Source organism: Nylanderia fulva, unplaced genomic scaffold, assembly GCF_048542155.1.
Source record: "Nylanderia fulva isolate GAGA-0341 unplaced genomic scaffold, ASM4854215v1 Scaffold1, whole genome shotgun sequence".
Taxonomy (NCBI): Eukaryota; Metazoa; Arthropoda; class Insecta; order Hymenoptera; family Formicidae; genus Nylanderia; species Nylanderia fulva.
The window spans coordinates 3,021,562-3,043,093 of record NW_028189192.1 but is presented as its reverse complement, the minus strand read 5'-3'; the positions used below and the strand labels follow the sequence as shown (position 1 = coordinate 3,043,093).

Sequence of the window (21,532 nt, the reverse complement as noted above, 5' to 3'; positions counted from 1 at the left end):
GAGTTTGATAAAAATATATGTATCTTTTTTTTTTTTTAATATTTTAATGCAACGTCGTTTATACTTTATTCTGCGATATAAAGCGCCGAGTAATTCTAGGTTTTTTTCATTTCAAGTGTCAGACGTTCATTAATTCCCCACGGGGGAGGATTGTTTCTTAAACGACGTGTTCTAGCGATACAAAATCGCAGAAAAAGCGCCTTTGACTCGACTGGACGCGCTCGCCGGGACATTAATCAAGCCTCCCCTTCGGTATTTATGTCCTTCTTCCGTTAGCCAGGAAACAACAGGGAGGGAATCGCGAGAGCGAGGGACTACTCGCTCCCTCGTCTGCGAAGACGTGTATTCGAAATGGCGGAAACCACCCCTTCAGGCAGTCGGGAAGCCATTTCGACGTTGTAAAATTCTCACGAGTATTTCCCGTAAATTCTGACGACGAACTTAAGGAACGTTTCTATCTATTTCTCTTCTCCGATCATTCGATTTTCCCGCGTTCCAACATTGCTAATAAGATTATCCCGAACAACAACAAACTGAGAAGCACAGGCAGGCGGAGGCAAGAAGGGTCGTTTGCCCTCTATTTGAAATTTGTAAAAAATTAAGCTCTTCTTTTGAATAAATTCTTTTTTCAAAATTTATTTGCTTATTTAAACAAATAATATAAATATAAAATAATATAAATATACATATAAATAATATGAATAATATTATAATATAATTATAAATATAAAAAAATCTAAAAATAACAAAATAAAAAATTAAAACAATTTTTGTATTCTTCGCCAGAGAGAATTTAAAAAATACTGGCTCTTATTAATATTATTCGTCTTTATTAGATATGAAGTACACTACGTTTCGACCTTAAATTTAGATCCTTTTCAAGTGTTAAAACAATTTTAATAAGCCACATTAAGATATAGAGATATAAATTATGATATAATACGTTAAGCGCTGTGAACTTTGACAGAATATCTTAGCGATATGTTAAAGTTCACAGCGCTTAACATATCATAATTTATATCTCTATATCTTAATGTGGCTTATTAGAATTGTTTGTAGTGTACTTCATATTTAATAAAGACGAATAATATTAATAAAAGATATAAATTGTTTTAATTTTCTATTCTTTCTAAATTTTTTTATTTTGTTATTTTTAGATTCTTTTTAAATTTATAATTATATTATAATATTATTCATATTATTTATTTTTTTGTAAACAATTTTAATCATGCCCCCCTCCTGAAAAGAATCCTGCGGACGCTCATGCTGAGAAGAATGTTAACTGATGAGCGATGAAATATCCGGGAGATTATAATTTTGAGGAATATCAGGTTATTTAATCGAACGCGACGTGACACGCGTGAATTTATAAAGCGCTCTGTATATCTTTCATTAACGCCTCTCCGAGGATCTTTCCTCGCGAAAACTGAGAAAATTGTTCCTCTTATCCCGGTGTATTAATCAACCCGCCTCGCGCTTTCTCTCTCTCTCTTTCTCTTCGTAGGGCGAAAATCTCGTTTGAAGGTATAACGGAAGGCTCGACGGATTAATTTCTACTTAATATGAGGAAGGAAAAATGAAATATTCGCGGAAATATCGCGGAGTCGTTGCGTAAGGGAACGTTTAAAGCACGAATTTCCAAGTCAATTGCTATTCGAGTAACAGGATGTTCCAGAAAATTTAAATATGCCCTTTTCTTTTCTTTTTCCTTCTCTTCTTTTATCGGGGAGAGACTGCGGAAAGGAAAGACGTGATCGATTTTATGTTAATCTTGACGTAAATTTTGTTCGTAAAAGCTATCTTGGAGTGACACGATGACAGTAATAGATTAGCAAATAATTGTAATAACTTAAAGTTTTTAATGTCACTCAATGTTACCGTGTTACACTATTTCTCGTCAAAAAAAATAAGCATATTTTTTCAAATCCAATGTTTTCGAGATATCTTATTTTTGATCTTTGTTGTAAAAATTTAATCCGTAATGTTATAAAAAAATGACCATCTGCATTTCTCATTAATATTTTTCAATATATCATGTTGAATAATTTAATAGAGAGAAAGAACTTTTGTTGGAAGATTTATTAATTTTTCCCTGGAAAGCACTCTTTGCTGTCATAAGATAATTTGTTTTACTTTGTGTGTTGTCAGCTCAAATAAAATGTCTTCGCATATTAAAACTGATATAATATTAGATTCATTAAATGTTAAATTTAATTACAATATAAGTATCAAAATGTTTATACAAACTATTATTTACACGAAGAATCAAAAAACTGTAATTCACAGTAGCGTATTAAAAAAATAAAATATTTTCAGAAAAAAATACAGTACAAAAATTTTGTTAGAGAAAAAAAAAAGAGAGAGGAAGGAAAAAGATGCTCATTTTAACAAGAAGCTTAATAACATCGGTGTCTATTGCACCCTCTGCACGTATATACATCGTATAATTCCTCTCGCGTTCATTTAACGCTACCTGGATGCTTAATCTTCTATTAATTGCAAGCGAGCTCCCGCGGCACATCGTCGCACGACTGCGTTTCGTAACGTAACGCAATATAACCCATTAAGCCCCTGACATTTAAAGGCGACTTGTACGCGGGAATCAAAGATAATTATCTTACAATATTATATCTTTCTCTCTTATCGGTCCTAACGGCGTCGCGTGTATACGCGCGTGTTTCAGGTCTCCGTAAAGTGTACCCGTATTACTTCACCTTCACGACATTCACGAAAGGTCGATGGGTCGGCGAGAAGATCCTGGAGGTCTTCGCGAGGGAGTTTCGCGCCCATCCAGCCGAGGAATACGAGAGATGCATCCGCGCCGGCACGCTGACGGTCAACTATCAGAAGGTGGACGTCGATTACAGGTTGCGGCACAACGATCTCCTGGCTAACGTCGTTCACAGGTACGTGAACCATGTGTAGGTGCAAGGAAAGTGCCGGCGCGCGATTGATTTCCGTCATCGCGGCGGAGAGGAGCTTTATTCGCGGAGAATTGTCGCGAGACCATTGTGCGTGAGGAAAGCGACGAAAGTTTGATTGAATCGGGGGTGAAAGGGGATCGACGAGATGTCGGAATAAAATAGCGTCTCCGTTACGAAATCTCGTTCTGCTTATTTAGTCGCGGAAACGCAATCTTGCGCGACGCGTAAAAATCGGATGCCAGTTTTTTTTGCTCTTTCTTTCGGTTTTTTTTTTTTTTTTTTAACGGTGTTCAGTAAATTGGTGGTGCATTTTTAAAATGGCATTTCATAACACGAACGTGCTATGTTTATTATTCAGTATAAAAGGCAACGTTTCTTTTTTTTTTACTTATTAGGATGGAGCGTCCTAAATATTTATATACATATAGTATATATGTATATATAGATCAGATTTAATGCTTGAATCGACTTTTTTTCTCGGCGAAAGCTGTTTATCGGTTGGGATCGGAATTTCGACCGACCCCGGATGTACATATTTAACGAAGTCTATTGGCCCCTTCTCCTCCTCTTCCCCCTATATAAATCGAGGTTAGCTTCGGCAGGAATTTACTTTGATTTCAGAAGAGCTCCGGGAATTTGGCGAGCCTTGCTCAGGCGCGCGCAAATGAGATTGGGTCTAATTTAGGGAATTTCCGAGTTACATCGGCTTAAGCTTGTTCCGCCCGCGCACAAAATACGATGTATCATTGCCATGACATGTTATTCCGCGCCGAGAGGATTATCTCTCGCGTATATATATTGGTATATATATATATATAGAGAGAGAGAAAGATTCTTAATTATCGTCCCTTGTTTTTTTGCGAGCGCGAGGAAGCGCGGTGTTAGAGACATATCAAGGTATTATCGATGTGTCGATACCGCATTTGCGCCGCGTTACGTAATATTATATGCGCGGGATATCTAACGCGGGATATCAAATTTTAGTCGGTTTACACCCGGGGACGGGAAACGTATGCGAGGAAATCGGCTCAACTAAAGCGGGCAGCGTCGGATTAGCGCCGGATTACAAAACGGGGGTGCTTGAAACAGAAGTCTAAAATGCATAATCCGCGTATAAACGGTTTAATTCGCGCACGCTAAAGTGCACCTGTTATTTTGTAACGCGGAAAGGTGGACGGGAACGAAAGTGCATCTTTCGTCGCGCAGATATGGATGTCATCTGGAGTATCGTCGTCGCGATATATATATATATTTTGCAAAATAAAACGCGACTTTCACGGCGTAATTTTTCACGAGGGTCTATTTCGAATGTCCGTGCTATACAGGGTGTTTCTAAAACTACGTCAGAGATTTTAAGGGATCAAAATAAGAAAGAAAGTTTCTATAAACATGGGTTCAAAAATGAAAATTAGCAGCCTCTCAAAATCTCATCAAATTGTCAAAATCACAAAATGAAGTATTTGCTATTAATTATAAAGTCTTCGAGAGCTATAATACATTTTTCAATTTTTTTTTCTCTCAACTTTTAGGGGGAACTATAACTCGGAGGAGAAGCATTTTTGAACCCATATGTATATTTTGATCCCTACACGGAGTGTAGGAATTTTCTCTTAAAATTTACCCTGAAAATCATGGTAATCGTGCGACAATATGGTATTGGAAAAATCTCATGAGTTTCTCTGATTAATATTTTTCCAAAAGAAATAATACGTACACAGTAAAATTTACTATGTACGTAGTAAATTTTACTATGTACATATTATAATATTTTTATTGTGGTAAATATTAATCAGAGAAACTCTTAGAAAATTCTTCCAATACCATATTGTCCAACAATTACCGCATGATTTTCAAGATAAATTCTAAGAGAAAATTCTCTCTGTGTGTAGAATAGTACCTTAAAATCTCTTGCATAGAGCGAGGCTGAAAATGTATGTATTGCATGTGTAATCGAAAGAGTGCGGCAAATCGGTCCACATCGAGCTCGTAAATCACTCGTCTCCTCACGAGAGCGTTAGATAAGGGAATCCTCGTGCGTGCGAGAGGAGGAACCACATGGCCAGGGACTGACTCGCGCGATTATCCTTGGCACGGATATATAAGAATCTATACGCCGCTCTCGTCGTCTCTCGGCGTTTTTAAACGCGCCAACGCTCAACGAGGCTCGCGCTATCGGCAGAGTACATTGTGTATATATAAGAACTCGCGGACGAGAGGATGTATGCCGGTTATACATAGCTCCTGCTTCGCCATCGGAGATGAACGCGGATGGAAACATCCTTGAGATTCCGCGAATACCTCGCGGAAGATGAATCGTATACTTTTTGCATCGAAGAAGGAAAAACAGGGGGAAAATGAAAGAATAGAGAGAAGAAAATATATATATATATGTACCACTTGCTGTCGCGAGAAGCTGGGACTAAATTATTTCGCGTCTCGTTAATACTCTTCTCGTCCGTCCGCTTGCGCGCTAATTCTCTAGCAATTATCCTGGTAATTGTATTTTTCAGATGTGTGTGTGTGTGAGCGCACGCGACACACGGACACCTCACTCGTGTTGTCCTACATTTCCCTCTACGTGTCTGTCGCCATTGTGATGGTAAATTTCCGTGGCTGTTTCATTACTCGCGAATATAACTACCTAATGTTGATCTTTCACCGTCATGTCGCATATGTAAGATGTGAACCGTGGAATGTGAACACGCGTTTCTCAAGTGAGGGTCTCCCTCTCTCTCTCTACGATTGAGTTTTCGACGACAGAGCAAAGTTAACCGGGTGAAGGCCGACCGGATAGACATTTGGTCGCTGGTAATGAGATGCATCGCTCATCGTAGATATCAAGGAGAAGCGCTTTGCAGGAGGGATGATGAAAGAGTCTTCTCCTAAGGTCACCGATTCTTCCTGTAAAATAGAAAATTTCGGGCGACAAGATATATGTATATTTCGTATAGACGAGCGAAACGCAATCGAGTTTTGCGATTAAAACGCGATCGTCGTTTAAATATCAGCGGATTCCAGCACGGTTATTATTATTGTCTTTCTTGCGCGAAAGCTCCCTCTCGCAATTAAAATGGGATCGCGAAAATAATCCAGGCCATGGCGGAGGCTGCAGCGATGCAGTTTGTATTTGCATTATCGGAGCAATCACGTTACCCGCGCAATAGTCCGTTTTGCCATTCGCGCTCGTGTTGCATAAAGATGGAATACAAATATAGAGGAGAAAACACAACATTGTCGTCGTCGTCAGCGGGTTGTTACGATAGGCGACCAATTGCGGAGATGGATGGAAAGTAAATTGACGACCTCCACGTGGAACGCTCCACTGCCGTTATGACGTTACGACGGCCGTACGTATATATACGTTATTGTATGTACACGTTGTCATGTTTATTATACGCTCGCTCCTGGGACCCAGTTACGGTATATGTGACGTGTGAAAATTTCGCGCGAGCGCCATTGTTGCGAGGAAAAAAGAAACCATCGACCGACGAGAGTGCACTTAAGGGAAACGCCGCGCGGTCGAATTTCTCGCGCCAGAAGAAAGAAATGGCCCATTTGGCGATTCGCGTTAGCGGTATAACTGTGTTTTGCGCGGCGCCATTCTCCTGTAAAATCGTTATAACCTCGAGGTTACGAAGGAGAGAGAGAGGGACTGTTCGCACCAGTTGATGATTGTCTGTGAAATTTAAACTAAACTAATTTACTTTTCAATTTTATTTTTCCACGTTTTTCGTTTTGACGTTTGATTTGACAGCAATCAGCTGATCGTGTCGAAAAACTCCGCTGACGCTCTCGGCTCGTTTAATCGCCGTGGAATTTCTCGAGGACAAGGGAAAGGTGTCTCTCTCCCCGGGGGCGAAATTCACGATCGAGAGGAAGGGAGGCGTGAAGAGGACAACTTTGACGATCTCGCCTCGAGGGCGAGAAAGCCAAAGACGACGACTCGATGGATCTCGAAGGACGCGGCCGTTTTCGTAATCCGCCGATACGGCTGGATAACGTCGCGGATCTTTCGCAATCGACGATCATTCGAGTATCGTCCGCTATCTCCGTTGTCGGCACCGATTTTGCCGATTTCGATCAAGCCGTTCGTCAGTCCGGGAAGTCGTCACGAATCGCGAATCACTCGGTATATAATTACTTGCAAAAGGTAATGTATTTTTTCTGAAGGATATCAAACTTTGTTACGCGGAATATTTTCTCATCATTATTGGAAAATTTATGAAGAGTCATAATGTTTATTAAATAAGCGATTTTACACACTGAAAAGAAATGATTTGTAATTATCCAAATAAATATTTATTTCAAATAGTCTTATACATCATTTATTTGAAATTAATAATATTGATTTGCTGTGAAAAAATATTTATTTGACATAATTCTTTTTCAGATAAATATTTATTTGCTTCAAATTAATGTGTAAATGGAACTATTTAAATAAATATTGATTTGAATTCAGTAGCTTCTTTTTCAGTGTACATTATTAAATTCTATTTCTATAAATCCTTGTTGATAATTGGCAATGTAATTGCCAGCAAGACTTAACAAAGTATTTATCTATCTTATGTATTTGCGAGGTTGGATTTCCTTTTCTCACGAAGACGCGAATTAATCGATTCCTTGAATACTGAATTGATACGTGTGTATCATCGAGAGAGGAGTCATAGTCATATAATGTTATCGTGTTTTTACTATCACCGTTGACGTCATAGAACACGTCCCAGATCCATCCATCGCGAGCGTAACTTTCTTACAAGTGACAAGAAGCAGAAGGTTTCCTACATATATAAACAGAATGCAAATTGCGGAGATTCGATTATTATCTATAGATTGTAGCCGAAGGCGAGTTGCTAATTATTAACTCGCGGAATATGGAGATAGAGATCTGAAGGTTTCGTCAGCGCGAGAAACGCTCTTTTACGAGAGATATAGGTAATATTATTAGAAATAATAGTTCCTCTCCATGAGATCAGCTGTTTTAAGCGGTTTCAACGGGCGGAACGTGCCGCTAACATACATATTCGCTGTTCCATTTTTTAATTAATATCCACGTGCAGTTAATTAATGTCCAACGTCGAGAGATCGATGGTCCGGAATAGCTTCTCTCTGGGAAAAGGGGGAGTCTTTGGTGAAAACCCGGGCGAGAGTTTGCTCGCCTTCGTTCCGGAATCGTCCCATCTCGCGCTCCCTTCTATCGACGATGCGGGAAATTGGGTAGGATAATTTAATTAGCCGGAAGAGAGAGAGAGCAGCCCCTCTTCGTATAAGCGAGCGCGATCCGTGGAAGCCCGCCGTATAATTTCGCAGGAGAGCAACCCGGTGAATTCTCGATGCATCGCAGTCGAATCGATGACGCGCATCCGTCCGCGCGATTAATCTTCAGCCGAGCTTCTTCTTTATACAACATCGATCGAATCGCACCGGGACTTTTTTTTCCAACGAGCTTGTTCCTTCGCCGCACGATCGTATAGCGTTTGTTGAAGAAGCGCATAATCCGGTTAATATCCGCTTTCTGATGGACTCTCTCTCTCTCTCTTTCTCGACGGACTATTCGCAGCGGCAAGAGTAATCAGCGCCCAAGATCGATCGCGAAGACGCGTGCAAGAAGTCTAGAACAGGGGTGCGCAACAATGGCGTAGCAGAGCGAAGCACAATCGTGGGAAATATTCCAAGAATTTGTTATGTATAATATATATTAAATATATTAAATATATATTTAATATATATTTAACATTAATGTATATATTATATATTTAATATATATATTAAATATCGATATATTTATCGCGCGCGTCAGACTTTGGGAAATGAATCGAGGGTGGGACTCCCGCTGGCGGAAACGCGTCAGCGCATAGGAAGTGCGTCAGGTGTGCCGTCAGGGGCCGCACCCCTGGGCCGGAGCATGGAAATTCCGTGCGCGATCCTGGCGCGAGATAAGGCAGGACACCCGCGGGCGTTCTCCGTATGTTTTTGCGGGCGGACGAGAAGCGCAGAAGGAGGTGGCCGACCTCGGCCTCCCTGGTCCCGATATCATCGTGCAACCCGGTTCACGCTAATAAATCAACCTGTCGCCGGGGCCTCCAGTCGCGCCCTCGACCCGTGACACGCTTCTCTCTATCGTTATATCCCCTTCGGCGAAGGCGCTCGCTTCCTCCCACTATAGCTTCCGGCTAGCTCGCGTGAAAATTGAATAATTTTACGCGATGGCAAAAGAGATAATTGTTTACTCGAATGCATTCCTGTGATAGACGCGTTTCCGTAAATATTGATTCATGAATAAACGAAGCGCTTATTCTTCCGAAACATCACTATTATCTACACGGAGAGAAGTTTTCGGTATATTTTGCCGCAAAATTATTCACTACAAATTTGATCGTGTTTGGTAACAAGCCGAAAATTATCATGAATAATTAAGCTGAATTGAAAAATATATATATACTGCATTGTAAAATTTATATACCTGAAATATTTAATACGTATGTAATTATCACTTTTTGGCATATATTTTATTTAAAACACATAAAGAATTATAAGTTTTTAATATATTTTTAAATTAACGAATTGTTACCTATATTTAGTAAAATTAATCAAACTTATTTTATATCTTATTGCGGTAGATATTAATATTTTTTATTGCGGTAAGTATTAATCAGAGAAACTCTCAAAACCATATTTTCCCACGATTACCATGCATTTCCGGATAAATTCTAATCGTAAGAGAATATTCTCTCTGTGTATGGTATATAATTTATTTATTGTAGTAGCTAAGAATGCAGGATTTACGATTTTCAATCTTACTATAATAGCTTCTTTAAATACAAAAATTCAATTTTGTCAAATAAAGTGAAATGGGAATTTTTTTCCCATCAATCTTAGATGGCCTTGCAATTTTTGCGATCGAAATTATGTAATCATTTTTGAGAGGGAATTGCGATAAGATATTCTCTCTCTCGCTCTTTCAAGAGAAGGAAATTACGTGGAACGACAGTATTTTTTTTCTCACGACGAAAACCAACAATGTTCGACGAGCGTATACTTTACAGCGGATTAATCTCCGAGTGGATTTTGCGGTCGCGACGTTGTAATTCGAAGTGGTGAGAAGGAGTTGGCGCATCTATTACCGGAGCAAGTCGCCGACTCGACTTACTCCGTCTGTTTGTCTAGAAGTCCTGCGACCAAGCTGCCTATGCATGCTCCAACTAATTGAGGATTCTCATGAAATTCACATGAATTTGATACCGCGATCGAGTTGCAGCGGGAGATCCGTAATGTTGGTCCGGATCGGCATAATCAGCGCGTCTTTGTGCCGCATTTCTCTCGCTCTCGTTTCCCTCTCTCCTGTCATTTTCTACTGTCGTTTTTTCTAATGAAGTGTCAGGAGCACCTTTGTCGGGCCGCGTTGAACAACCGGTGGATATCGGTTTATCGAGAATATAGAACGAACGTGTACGTGTACGAATCCCGGACTCTCGGTGTTCTATTTTAAATCGACGGTGAATAAAATTGAGAAGTAATTCTTTTCGCGAACAATTGGGAAACAAGCGCTTTGAATGACTGGCGCTAAACGAAAAAAAAAAAAAAAAAAAAGAGACAGATACAGATTCAATTTGCATATAAAAGAATTACATGTAATAAAACTTGTTTAATTTATTACATAAAATTGATAAAAATATATATATTTATATATCGATAGAAGGAGAGACGAGATGACAAGTACACGTGTGAAAAATCGCGATCGATATTCGTCACGACGTGACATGCATTATTTATATATCGTTTTTTCGAGCAGAATCTAGGAATGGTATCTGGAGCTCGGGCAGTTTCCAACTGCAATTAACTCCTCGGCGTCAATCGACCTTGCTCCTTTCGTGGCGAGGCGGCCTCCGACTCGTGTCGGGACTGCCAGGCGTGTTTCTAAATTCCACGTTAGCCCCTGGTTTGTGTCCCGAGAGCGCATTCCTCTTGTCGCTGACAAGAGCTTCGCGCCGAGTTTCGCCTTGCAATCCGGTGGAATTAACGCGACTACCTACACCTACATCTACTCGCTGGCCCGCTGAACTTTACCCAAGTCTACTGCCGCGGTTTTGATCGCTCGATAATCGTTTTACGTCCTCTTTGTGCCTTTGGGGAACTTAACCGCTGCGCGGAATCGAGCTGTCGGTTCGAGCCTAACGAAGCGAAATTGCGCGATGCTACTGCGGAAAGTAGCTAATGAACTCCGAGAAAGATCCTTTCTCGAGAGATAGCGGAGAGAAAGGGATTTTCTCCGCCAACAGCCGGGAATTGCGATAATTTTCTACGATAAAGGAAAAATGTATATATCTCGGAGAGAGAGGGAGAGAATCAGATTTAATATATATCATTTTCTTTTATAATTGAGGATATATCTATAATGTATAAAATATGTATTTTAAAATGAATTATTCACATTTGTAATAAAATTCTAAATTAATTATATATCTATTACTGGGTATGATATATGTATAGTTATATATAGTTTTGAATAGCAATATCTCTCTCTCTCTCTCTCTCTCGCAGCAAAATAATAGACACGAATCGCGATAAAATATGACACGACGTTATATCGAATAAAGCTGATCGATTCGATTCGATTTGCAAATCTTGTGGGAAGTCTACGTCGCTCGATAGACAATTGACTGCCGAAAGTCCGTCCGCAGTTGGCCGATCTGTATCTCGGTAATGACATTATACATTACACGAGCTTTTGTCCCAATAGGGCCTGATAGTTCGCACGGGTGGGTTCAAATAGTCACTAGCCGGGGCACAGATCGCTTTGACACATTAAAGCGTATCGGAGCGAATCGATGTTTCATGCATGAAGCTGTTACTGCTTCTACGGCGGAAGCTCGTAGCAACATGCGTTCACATCGATCCTCAATGAGGGGCTGCGAATACATCGTTAAGTCAAATTAACCACGTTACACGAAGACAATGCTATGATAAACGAGCGCATATATAAAGTGGAATCGCAATAAGAGCCTAATAATTATTGGTCATCTTGGAAAATAATATTGGCTGAAAAGGATCATTATGGCATCATCATCTTTTATACTTCTCTTCTGGAAATACGAAATAAGAATTATGTTGATGACGAATTAATGCGCGGCTCGATGATCCGTTTGTTCAAAGATGATGATGATGATGATGATACGTTTACGTAAAGGAATTGATCGTTTCAATGATAAACTCTCACGTTGATTTCGTTAGAACATCGTTATCATAAATTTTCGACGAGTTGGCGAAAGTGGCGCTTCGAAACACAAAACGATACAGATGCAAAACCGCGGATGCACTATATTCTCCCTCGTTGTTTTGTCGTTATGATTGGTCGCGATGGGAAGACCTGGAGCGCGCGGCGCGATTACAGTACATTTGTATATTATGTGAATTATATATTAATTAATTTACACACATATACACGCGTACATACATACGCGATCAACTGCGATCTCTGTAATGTGACGCATTTATCGGGCGCGACGCGTAATTATGCATATAAAGTATTTAATGTCGCAGTTTTATTTAAATCTTTTTTTTTGTGCCATCGGTACAGATTGACAGAATTCACGAGTTTAGACAAATTTTTGGACAAGAGCGCTGATATGCTACAAAAAACGCAACTCATATACATCGCACGTATGGATGGCTACGTGCATACGTATACCGAGTCGGCAGTTAAAATTTCCACGTCACATCGCGCAATAGAGAAATAAACGTCGGGTTACGTAAATATCAAATCGTACGGTGAGCGGCAATGCGTTGATTGCGCGAGAGCAAAGTTAATATTATTCGCGAAGTGGAGAGTATAATATAAAGCTATATATAGAATTTTATACACGTATATGTGTATGTTTATTTATATAAAAGAGTAATATATTTTATATATGTATATATATATATATATATATACATATGTATATATACGTAATGTGTAGTAACATGTAAATCTTTCTGTGTATTTAGCCATCAAATAGCGCGATGAAAAAAATAGAGCATAATAAAAAGCACTTGACACGTTTCGAAAACGCATATATATTTATATCATATAATTTGCAGGGATTTTAAAAATTGCTAAAATAAACATCATTTTAAGCGCAATATATACACACATAACAGACACATATCCTGTGTATGTGTATATGTAAATCGGACGCGCAAGTGCGTCAACTGCATCGATTGCGGTATGCCACGAGTAAAGTCAATATTATTCTGTTATATATATATGTATATATATACATATATATATAGAAACTACCTGTGCGAATTTGAACGCGCGTGTGTACCGCGAAATTTCTCGAAAATTCGTTCATTATAAAATAATTTTCACTCCAGTTTGCTCGGGATTCCAAGCCAAGTTAACGGGATTTCGCGCAAATATATCCGCGCAGGCGCGTTTGCGTTATAATAATTTAAACGATCATTCGGATTTCTCTTTCGGCGACCTGGTCGAAGATGCAATTAGCTCTCCATTTATATATTAAATCATCCGCGACGGGATACCGAACTTCGGGGGACAAAATAAACCGGACGCCAGGAGGCGTCGTTCAATCTTCTCCGATGACGCGCGATTAAGTAAACGCAATATTTGTTAACGCGCAATTTTTCTCGGTCGCGATGAAATAAATCGGCCGACGCGTCGGTTGCGAGTTACGTCGTCGATCGTCGAAAGCCAGGATTGCGTTTTCCCTCTCTGTTGCAACAGCGACCGGCGGCCGAAAATAAATTCGCTTCGCCTCACTTTCCTCCCGTCCGCGCGACGAACAACAATAGTTTTCCTCTCCCTCTCTCTCTCTCTCTGCACCAGGTATTGTCTTTCGGAGGATCCGCAATAATATCGTCCCGTTGTTACACTTGGGCGATTCCGACTCCAACATTGCGAGCTCGATTCTATACACGAGCGCGATCTCTGTCAGAACGCGTATATATCTTGCGAAGACGCGTATGTCACTTCGGCATGTGACCCGCGTTAAATTTGGAAGAGCCCTGGCTCTTCTGGGCCACAGTTGTCGCCGTTTCTCTCTACGTCAGCCACGCAAACCGATTGTGATGTCGCGCCTCTTCCAAATGTCAACCGCGAAGAAACAACGGATTCGCGAATGGTGGATCATGACGCGAAGCGAATTCTCCTGATCGGGGGATGCTGTTGATCTTGACAGATACCTCGGATCGATCGCCGATTCGTCGAACATCGTGAATAGAAAAAAAAATTTTTTGATAGAGAAGCAGTTTGGATGTAAGAGGATTTTGCTCGAATCATTTTAGCAATCGGGATGACTCGGTATTTCGGTATAGAACAGATATATACCTATATGTCTATTATATTTTATTTAACTTGCGTTTGTCATCACTATACAAGGTGTCCATTTATGGGAGACTCCTAAAGTTATTTGGAGACGATTTTTCCTCAGCAAAAATGTCGAGGAAGGTCATCATTTTTTGAATGTTCCCAATTTTTGAAATCATGTATCTTTGTAACTAACAATTATGTAACTAAAAATTCTATCAAAGTGAACTTTACCTGAAATTAACTAAAACATGTAGTGTTGTTAATAATTTATTTTACAAAAAAGCTTTTATCTTCAATCGTTTCTAACTCGAAAATCACCTGGACATTTTTGCTGAGGAAAAATCGTCTCCCAATCGCCTCAAGAATCTCCCATTAACGTTTAACGTCCCATTAAGTCTGGGACACCCTGTATGCAGATCCTATTTGCAATAATTCAATAAATGTATATTTCTGGTTTGACAGTTCCTATTAAAATAGAGAATTTATTCTATTTGGAGGGTTGGTGAATAAAATTAGTAAGGAATGAGCGAGAGCATGTGCGAGAGGGAAAGCGGAATCTGCAGAAGCGACAAAGCACTTGGAATAGTTGCCAGCGTGACTAAAGATAGGATAAGAAAAGTATTACACTTCTCCGTGGAGCACATTGTGCTATATCCGCCGCCATCTCGACGGGACCGAATATATATATGATTTAATGTTCCCTTTATGTGACACGCCTCGAAATTCTGTCGATTCTAAACTTTAAAGCGAGCGGAAACGCTATGCGCGCGCGTGTGTGTATGTGTGTGTATGCGTGCATGTACGCGGGACGAAGATACTTTGAAAGTGGCGAACCCGAAATGTTGGTGCGGAAATGTGATTTACGAGACGGAAGCGATTTATTGCCTCTCGTTGTGAGGTTGCATAATATCGTGTCAGCCAATTGGAAGATAGAAGTTACTTATTCCGGGTCTCGTGCGTAGTACATTTTGGCCCTCGTGAATTATTTGCCCTAAAGGAAGCGCGCGTGGACGAAAAAAAATGAGGGAAGCCAGAAGTACTCGTATATGTCGAATAAAAGTAAAAGGGCGCACGTGTTTTCAGGATAAGTATACAAGCCTCGATTATATATATATATTCGTTTCTTTTTCAGTGATCCACTTTCCGCTTTAAGGGGAAAGATTGAATAAAATACATGTACATAACTTCTGATAGAGCAGTGCTGAAACATTAGATTAGTGCGTGACTAACATCGTGGTTTTGTTAATGTTATATGCACGTGATGTAATGGACGAGGCGGCCTTATTAGAGACGTGGTGTTCCGTTAATGATTAAATTATATGTGTATTATAATTTAATTATGCGCAATTAAATTATAAATTGATACGGGTATAATTTAATTGCGCATAATTGAATTATAAATGAATATACGGTTTCTAGAAGAAGCAGACTATTGCAGATGTATGTATTTTTCGAAGAAAATTCAGCTTGTCTCTCGCTCAGCTATGAAATGCCATTGTAATTCTGCCCTCGATCTCTACTTCTATGATTTAGTATTTTTCACCGCTGTACGTTTCCGCTACGATTCCTCGTCGATCTTTGCTTCGAAAAGGGCGATTTCGTTCGAGAATGGAGCCCTAACGATGCCAGCGATTCGCGATTAGTTTTCCGACATTTCGGGAGAACCCCGGGATTTTCGGTCTCCCCATCCGGGATTTTCTCCGCGACGCGACGTCTCGAAAATCTCTAAAGTTTGCGGACACGTCTCGAATTGAATTTCCGTTTGTCGCGTGTGTTTTATTCGACATTCGCAGCTATTGCGAATACGCCATTTATCGCGAACGCGGCACTTTACAAAGTGGTGGACGGAAAAAGATTTCGCAAATTCAATTCTCGAAGCGCCGAAGGGGTTGCTTTCCCTCTTCCCCTTATTATCGTTCGCGTGGAGAAAAATGCACGTGCACGGGACACGAACGTATAGTTTCGCGGCCGTATAGTTTCGCCAAGTGGAAATACATTAGGTAGATGGAACGCATAATTGAGGTCGACGCGCGAGAACCATCTCTGCCATATTTTTTTTATCCCTCATTTCTTTTTTTCATTCCTCCTTCTCTTTACTCTCATTCTCTCTCGCTTTCTATATCTCGCGGAAACGCGCTCTTTTCGCCGCGTTAATTTGTTTACCTTAATGTTGGATAAAAGCCGTGTTCGGGGATCGTCGAGTCGGCACTTTACGTTACCGCTTCGCTTTCGCATATAGGTGTCTGTCTGTGTGTGTGTGTGTGTGTTTGAGAGAATGCCAGCCGGTGCAACTTTTACCCGCGATCGATCCGCGGAATAGCGAGAGGCGCGAATTTCCCTTATATAAGTAAACGCAGCCGGTGACCGCGAAAAATCGGCACGGCCAGCAAAATATCAAGCTACGGCGATTATATCAGATCGAACACGCGGCGCCTTTCTCCTACGAACGTTATAACATCGGCGATCACCTGTCGATTACCTTCGATCCGAATCGATCGTGCACACCACCACCTTGCACCGACACCCCTGTTACTTCCCACGAGTATTAATACTCTCTCTCTCTCTCTCTCTCTTTCTGTGCCTGTCGCGCGAGAATCACCCGCTGCGATGTACGAATTTACGCGCATGTACGAATATATACATATATATGCATATATATATATATATATATATATATATATATATATATATTTGTGTACGCGTCTATCTACGTTTACGTACGCACGTATGTATTGTATATGCGAGAACGTGCAAACGGAACAAAGCCACGTTAAGCTGGTTGCGATTGGTGTGTTGCAGACACGAGGTGCCTGTCACCTCGGAGCCGATCACGGTGATACACATGGACGAGGACGTCGTCGTGGTCAACAAGCCCGCCTCCATCCCTGTAAGTGGTGTACTGCCAGAACTGTACTGCCAGAAAATTTGTTTGTTGTATTGTCTACCGAATCACACACGTATACACGCATACACACGCATCTATATACGTATATTAAGTACGCATTATTCACGGGATCGCATGCTATCTTGCATGAATTCACCCCTCGACATGGTCCACGTATTCGTTACACTTTACGCTCCACCTGCTCAATTTACTTTTGTGATTTCCACTCTCTTTATATGTAATATATATAATTTTATAATTTTAATTGTATATAATTATATATAATAAATTATATATATTATATATATAAAATATATATATGTAATAAATATAAAACATATATTGTATATATGTATATAATCGTTCCTTTAAACAAAAAATTCTCCCCAGAGCACGAGATGTTAGAGACCCATCAAATTTGGAATCCCCGAATTACAATCTTTTGTACCTTACTGTTATATCGAAGATACTCTCGTTTCGTCCAAATAAACATATATATTCGAGTATGTTTTCCCTAAATTAAATTTCACCCCGTCGACAATCGGAAGCGCGAACAGCATTCACACCTTCGCTAAACGTCGGACTTTCCGGTGTTTCGTTAGCGTTCCCTTTTTTTTTCCTCCCTCTCTCCTCCACGGACTAAATCGCCGCTAACGAGTCGTTCTTCTCAGACTGACAAACAAAACGCGAAAATTAAGGCGAATTAACGAACGCGCGCCGTTTGGGGCGTCAAGGGTGTCTCTGCTCTTTAAAATGCAACGTTTCGGTCTCTCTCTCTCTCTCTCTTCCGATTCCTCCGGGGTGTGAAACAATCGCGACGGTATTCTATAGAAGGGAAGGCAGGAGGGATAGAAATAAAAAAAGGAAAGAGGCACAAAAGAGAGGAAAATCTGGGCGCGCGGACGAGATTCGCATAAACCACCCCAAGTCGCGCGCGAGTAAAACTCGCTATTAAAATGTTAATCGCAAGCATTACGCCGCTCGCAAATCACGGATAATTTACTCTCCTCGCTATTATTGTCGTTCGCGATAATGTCGCGCTCCGCGAACGCTGTAAAAACACGTGACTAAAGGACACGGAGGAGGAAAAACCGGCGGCGGATGCAATTCCACGAGTCCGATGCATTAAACCGTGTATCGGTGATTCATTGGCGTAGCTAATGGTTTTAAAGGCTTCCTCTCTTGCCGAAGAAATATTTCCCAGTTTCTCCTCTTTCGTTTTGTATTTTAGCAACACTTTGATCTCGCGGGCTATTTCCATCCATGACATAATCGTAATAACGTATGCGCGACAATACACATATCGCGGTCTCTTTTGTATTAAATTCAATCCTTTCGCGCAAAAAAGCGTATATATGCTCTCTTTCTCTCTCTCTTTCTTTTTATGAAATATCAGCCTGCAGAAGAGAGGATTCGGCGCTTCGTGAAAAGGATAATTTTTTTTGCGTCAAAAGGGGTTGATTTTGCAAAAAGTCTCTGCAACACACATACGTCGGGGAAATAAAACCGGTGAATCTTGTCGGAAAAAGAGAAACGATAGTCTGTGAAATTTTAATGCACCTTCTTTGTCGTTTCTTTCCATCTTTTTTTTTCTTGTTTTCCTCTCGCGGGACTGTGTTAGTTATACAACGTTAATGCGCCGATTGCAAGTTTTACTCATCCGCGATTCGCGATAGCACGTATAACGAGAGAAAGAGAGATAAAGAGAACTCGACAAACCGGCTACTTTTCCTCTCAAATGTCACCGAATGCACGTCGCGTTTCCACCCCCCGGGGGACTCGTTAACAAGGGCTTGCGTAACAAAACGCCGGGCATTAATGCAAAAATAATCCGAGTGCCCGGTGGGTGGCACAGGCGCGATTCCCAACTTAATGGGTCGCTTTCCGCTTTGTTTTCTCTTTTCTCTCGAGCACCTTTTTTTCCACTTTTTTTTCTTTTTTTTTTCTTTCTTTTTGTTTCCTCCGGTTCGTCGGCAAGTGGTCCCGCGGAGACCCCGGGTCGCCTGACGATTGGCCGAATTAATTTTCGCGTGCAGACATCGTTAAAGCGTTATTATGCAATTGCAGAGACAGCGGCACTTCGTCGCGTCGCCTTCATTTCCTCACATTTCTTTCGCCGTTTCATACGCTACAGTAATAATAAAATTATTCAGTCTTTTTTATTTAAAACTTGGCAAAATTGATTTCGACGTAACTAGCAATTTTATTCAATACTTTCACGACGTTTCGACCATTTGGTTGTGGTCCTTATCAAGTGAGAATTCTCATCAATTAAAGTGAGATTAACGCAACATAAAACCGATCTTATTTAAAATTAATAGTTAAAAGAGGAACACGTCCCATCGCTATGAGGTTTCGTCTCAACGACTGAAACTCTTTTAACTATTAATTTTAAATAAGATCGGTTTTATGTCGCGTTAATCTCATTTTAATTGATGGAATTCTCACTTGATATAAGGACCACAACCAAATGTTCGAAACGTCGTGAAAGTATTGAATAAAATTGCTAGTTACGTCGAAATCAATTTTGCCAAGTTTATTTTCACCACTAGCGTCCAATATTAATTTTGATTGATCTTTTCTATTTAAATTTTCTCTATCTATTTTTTTTTTTTTTTTTTTCAATTTTTATCAGTATTAACGATTTTATTAGTATAACGTATATTACATTATAATTTCATAAAATTGTATTGATAGAAGTATATTAAAAAAAAATATGCAATATTCCACATGAAAAAATAATAGAACACATTTTCTTATAATTTTGTAAAATAATAATGATAAAGATATATTAGAGATACATTAAAGATACATTAAAAAATTAAACTATACTATAATTTCGTGAAATGATATAATGATAGATACATTAAAGATACATTAAAGATACATTAAAAATATATTAAATTTAAAAAAATTTTCAGATTTATTAAATTAAAAAAATGTATATAGATTTAAAAAAAACATTAAAAATATATATGTGTGTGTGTATCAAATTAATAAATAAATGAGAGTAATTCTGTTCTTTTTTCAATTCAACTATAAAAATATATATCACATGCCATAATTTTATAAAATTATAACGTAGAGGAATTTATTATAGAAAAACATGAGTGTAAAAAGTTTTTGAATTCAAAACAGAAAAATAGTTGAATTATTAATATTATATATAAACAGTTAAATTATTTTATTTCTTTCGAATCGATTTCAAATACCTACAATATATCGCGAATATTAAACCGACTCTCAAGATTGATTTCCACTTTAAACCGTATCACGTGTCGAGATTATTTTCGAATTCCTCAGTAAAAACGAGGAATATAAATATACGGATTTGACAATTTACTTTATGGTCGGAAATCGAAAAGTACGGTACACTCTCGCGAGAGCGAAAGAAGTGCTTTGAATCGCCGTATTATCGTAGCAAGTTCGCGCTACGGAGAGTCGATAGCGAGCGTGCATTTATTGTATCGATACGTGCCATCGTTTGTGCGCCGATGTTGATAGAAACGCGCGGAACTTATCGAACCAGGAAGAATCCGATACCATCCGACAGCCAGCCAACCGGTCATTTGTACATACATACAATTTCCACATTGTTGATCCGAATACATAAAGTGCAGCCGGTTTCCCGGGCCGTGCCGATTCGAAATTTCGTGCTGTGAATCCGACTCCCTCTCCTTTGTGAGCTCTCCGCGATCGCTTTTTGTCCCGAATTTGCTAGGAGAAATGGGTCGATCGCGTTCCCCTGCCTACGTGGATGCTGTGTGCGCGCGCGTATTTACGTACATCCAATTTACATTGGCCACATGCCGATAGGCGCACTCAACTCGTCAAAACAATGTGCGCTTCGTAAATCCAAATCATCTACACGATTCACTTCCTGTAGATATTTCTGGTCGTAGACGATGAAAAAGATTCGCGGGAGAGAGTAAAAAGGAAAACATCGTTAGATGCTTCAGAATCATCCCGGGGCAAAGTCCTGTCACGTAGATATCAATTTTCCCTTTCCAGAAATCTATATTATTATCCTCGGCGCGCTGCGAATCTCTTGAGCGAACCGAAGCGCGGTACGAAAATAAAGTTTGACCGTTTGACCCGTTTTGTGATCGCAGGTGCATCCGTGCGGCCGTTACCGGCACAACACCGTGGTCTTCATCCTGGCGAAGGAGTACAACTTGAAAAACCTCAGGACCATTCACAGGCTGGACCGGCTGACCAGCGGTATTCTCCTGTTCGGTAGAACGCCGAAGAAGGCGAGGCAGATGGAGCACCAAATAAGAAATCGGCAGGTCGGTGTTGTTGCGTAAGCATTTCGGTATCTGAGAAAAACAGGCGTCGCAGCTGGCGTCGCTCGTTCGTCCTTGATGACTCTGGGAGATGCGGCGAACTGTGTTGTACATGTCGCGTTTTCGTGTT

At 40.0% G+C, this 21,532-nt stretch overlaps 1 protein-coding gene across 2 annotated transcripts in view; it reads left to right on the top strand.

Moving 5' to 3' along the window:
• The window catches only part of LOC114928505 (pseudouridylate synthase RPUSD2), a 129,722-nt gene that overhangs the window by 102,997 nt on the left and 5,193 nt on the right, over positions 1 to 21,532 (top strand). For both annotated transcript variants that reach the window (XM_029299742.2, XM_029299743.2), the window contains 3 exons: positions 2,684 to 2,906; positions 17,032 to 17,119; positions 21,229 to 21,405. In XM_029299742.2, the coding sequence (XP_029155575.1) occupies positions 2,684 to 2,906; positions 17,032 to 17,119; positions 21,229 to 21,405 (488 nt within the window). The remainder of the gene's footprint in view (positions 1 to 2,683; positions 2,907 to 17,031; positions 17,120 to 21,228; positions 21,406 to 21,532) is intronic.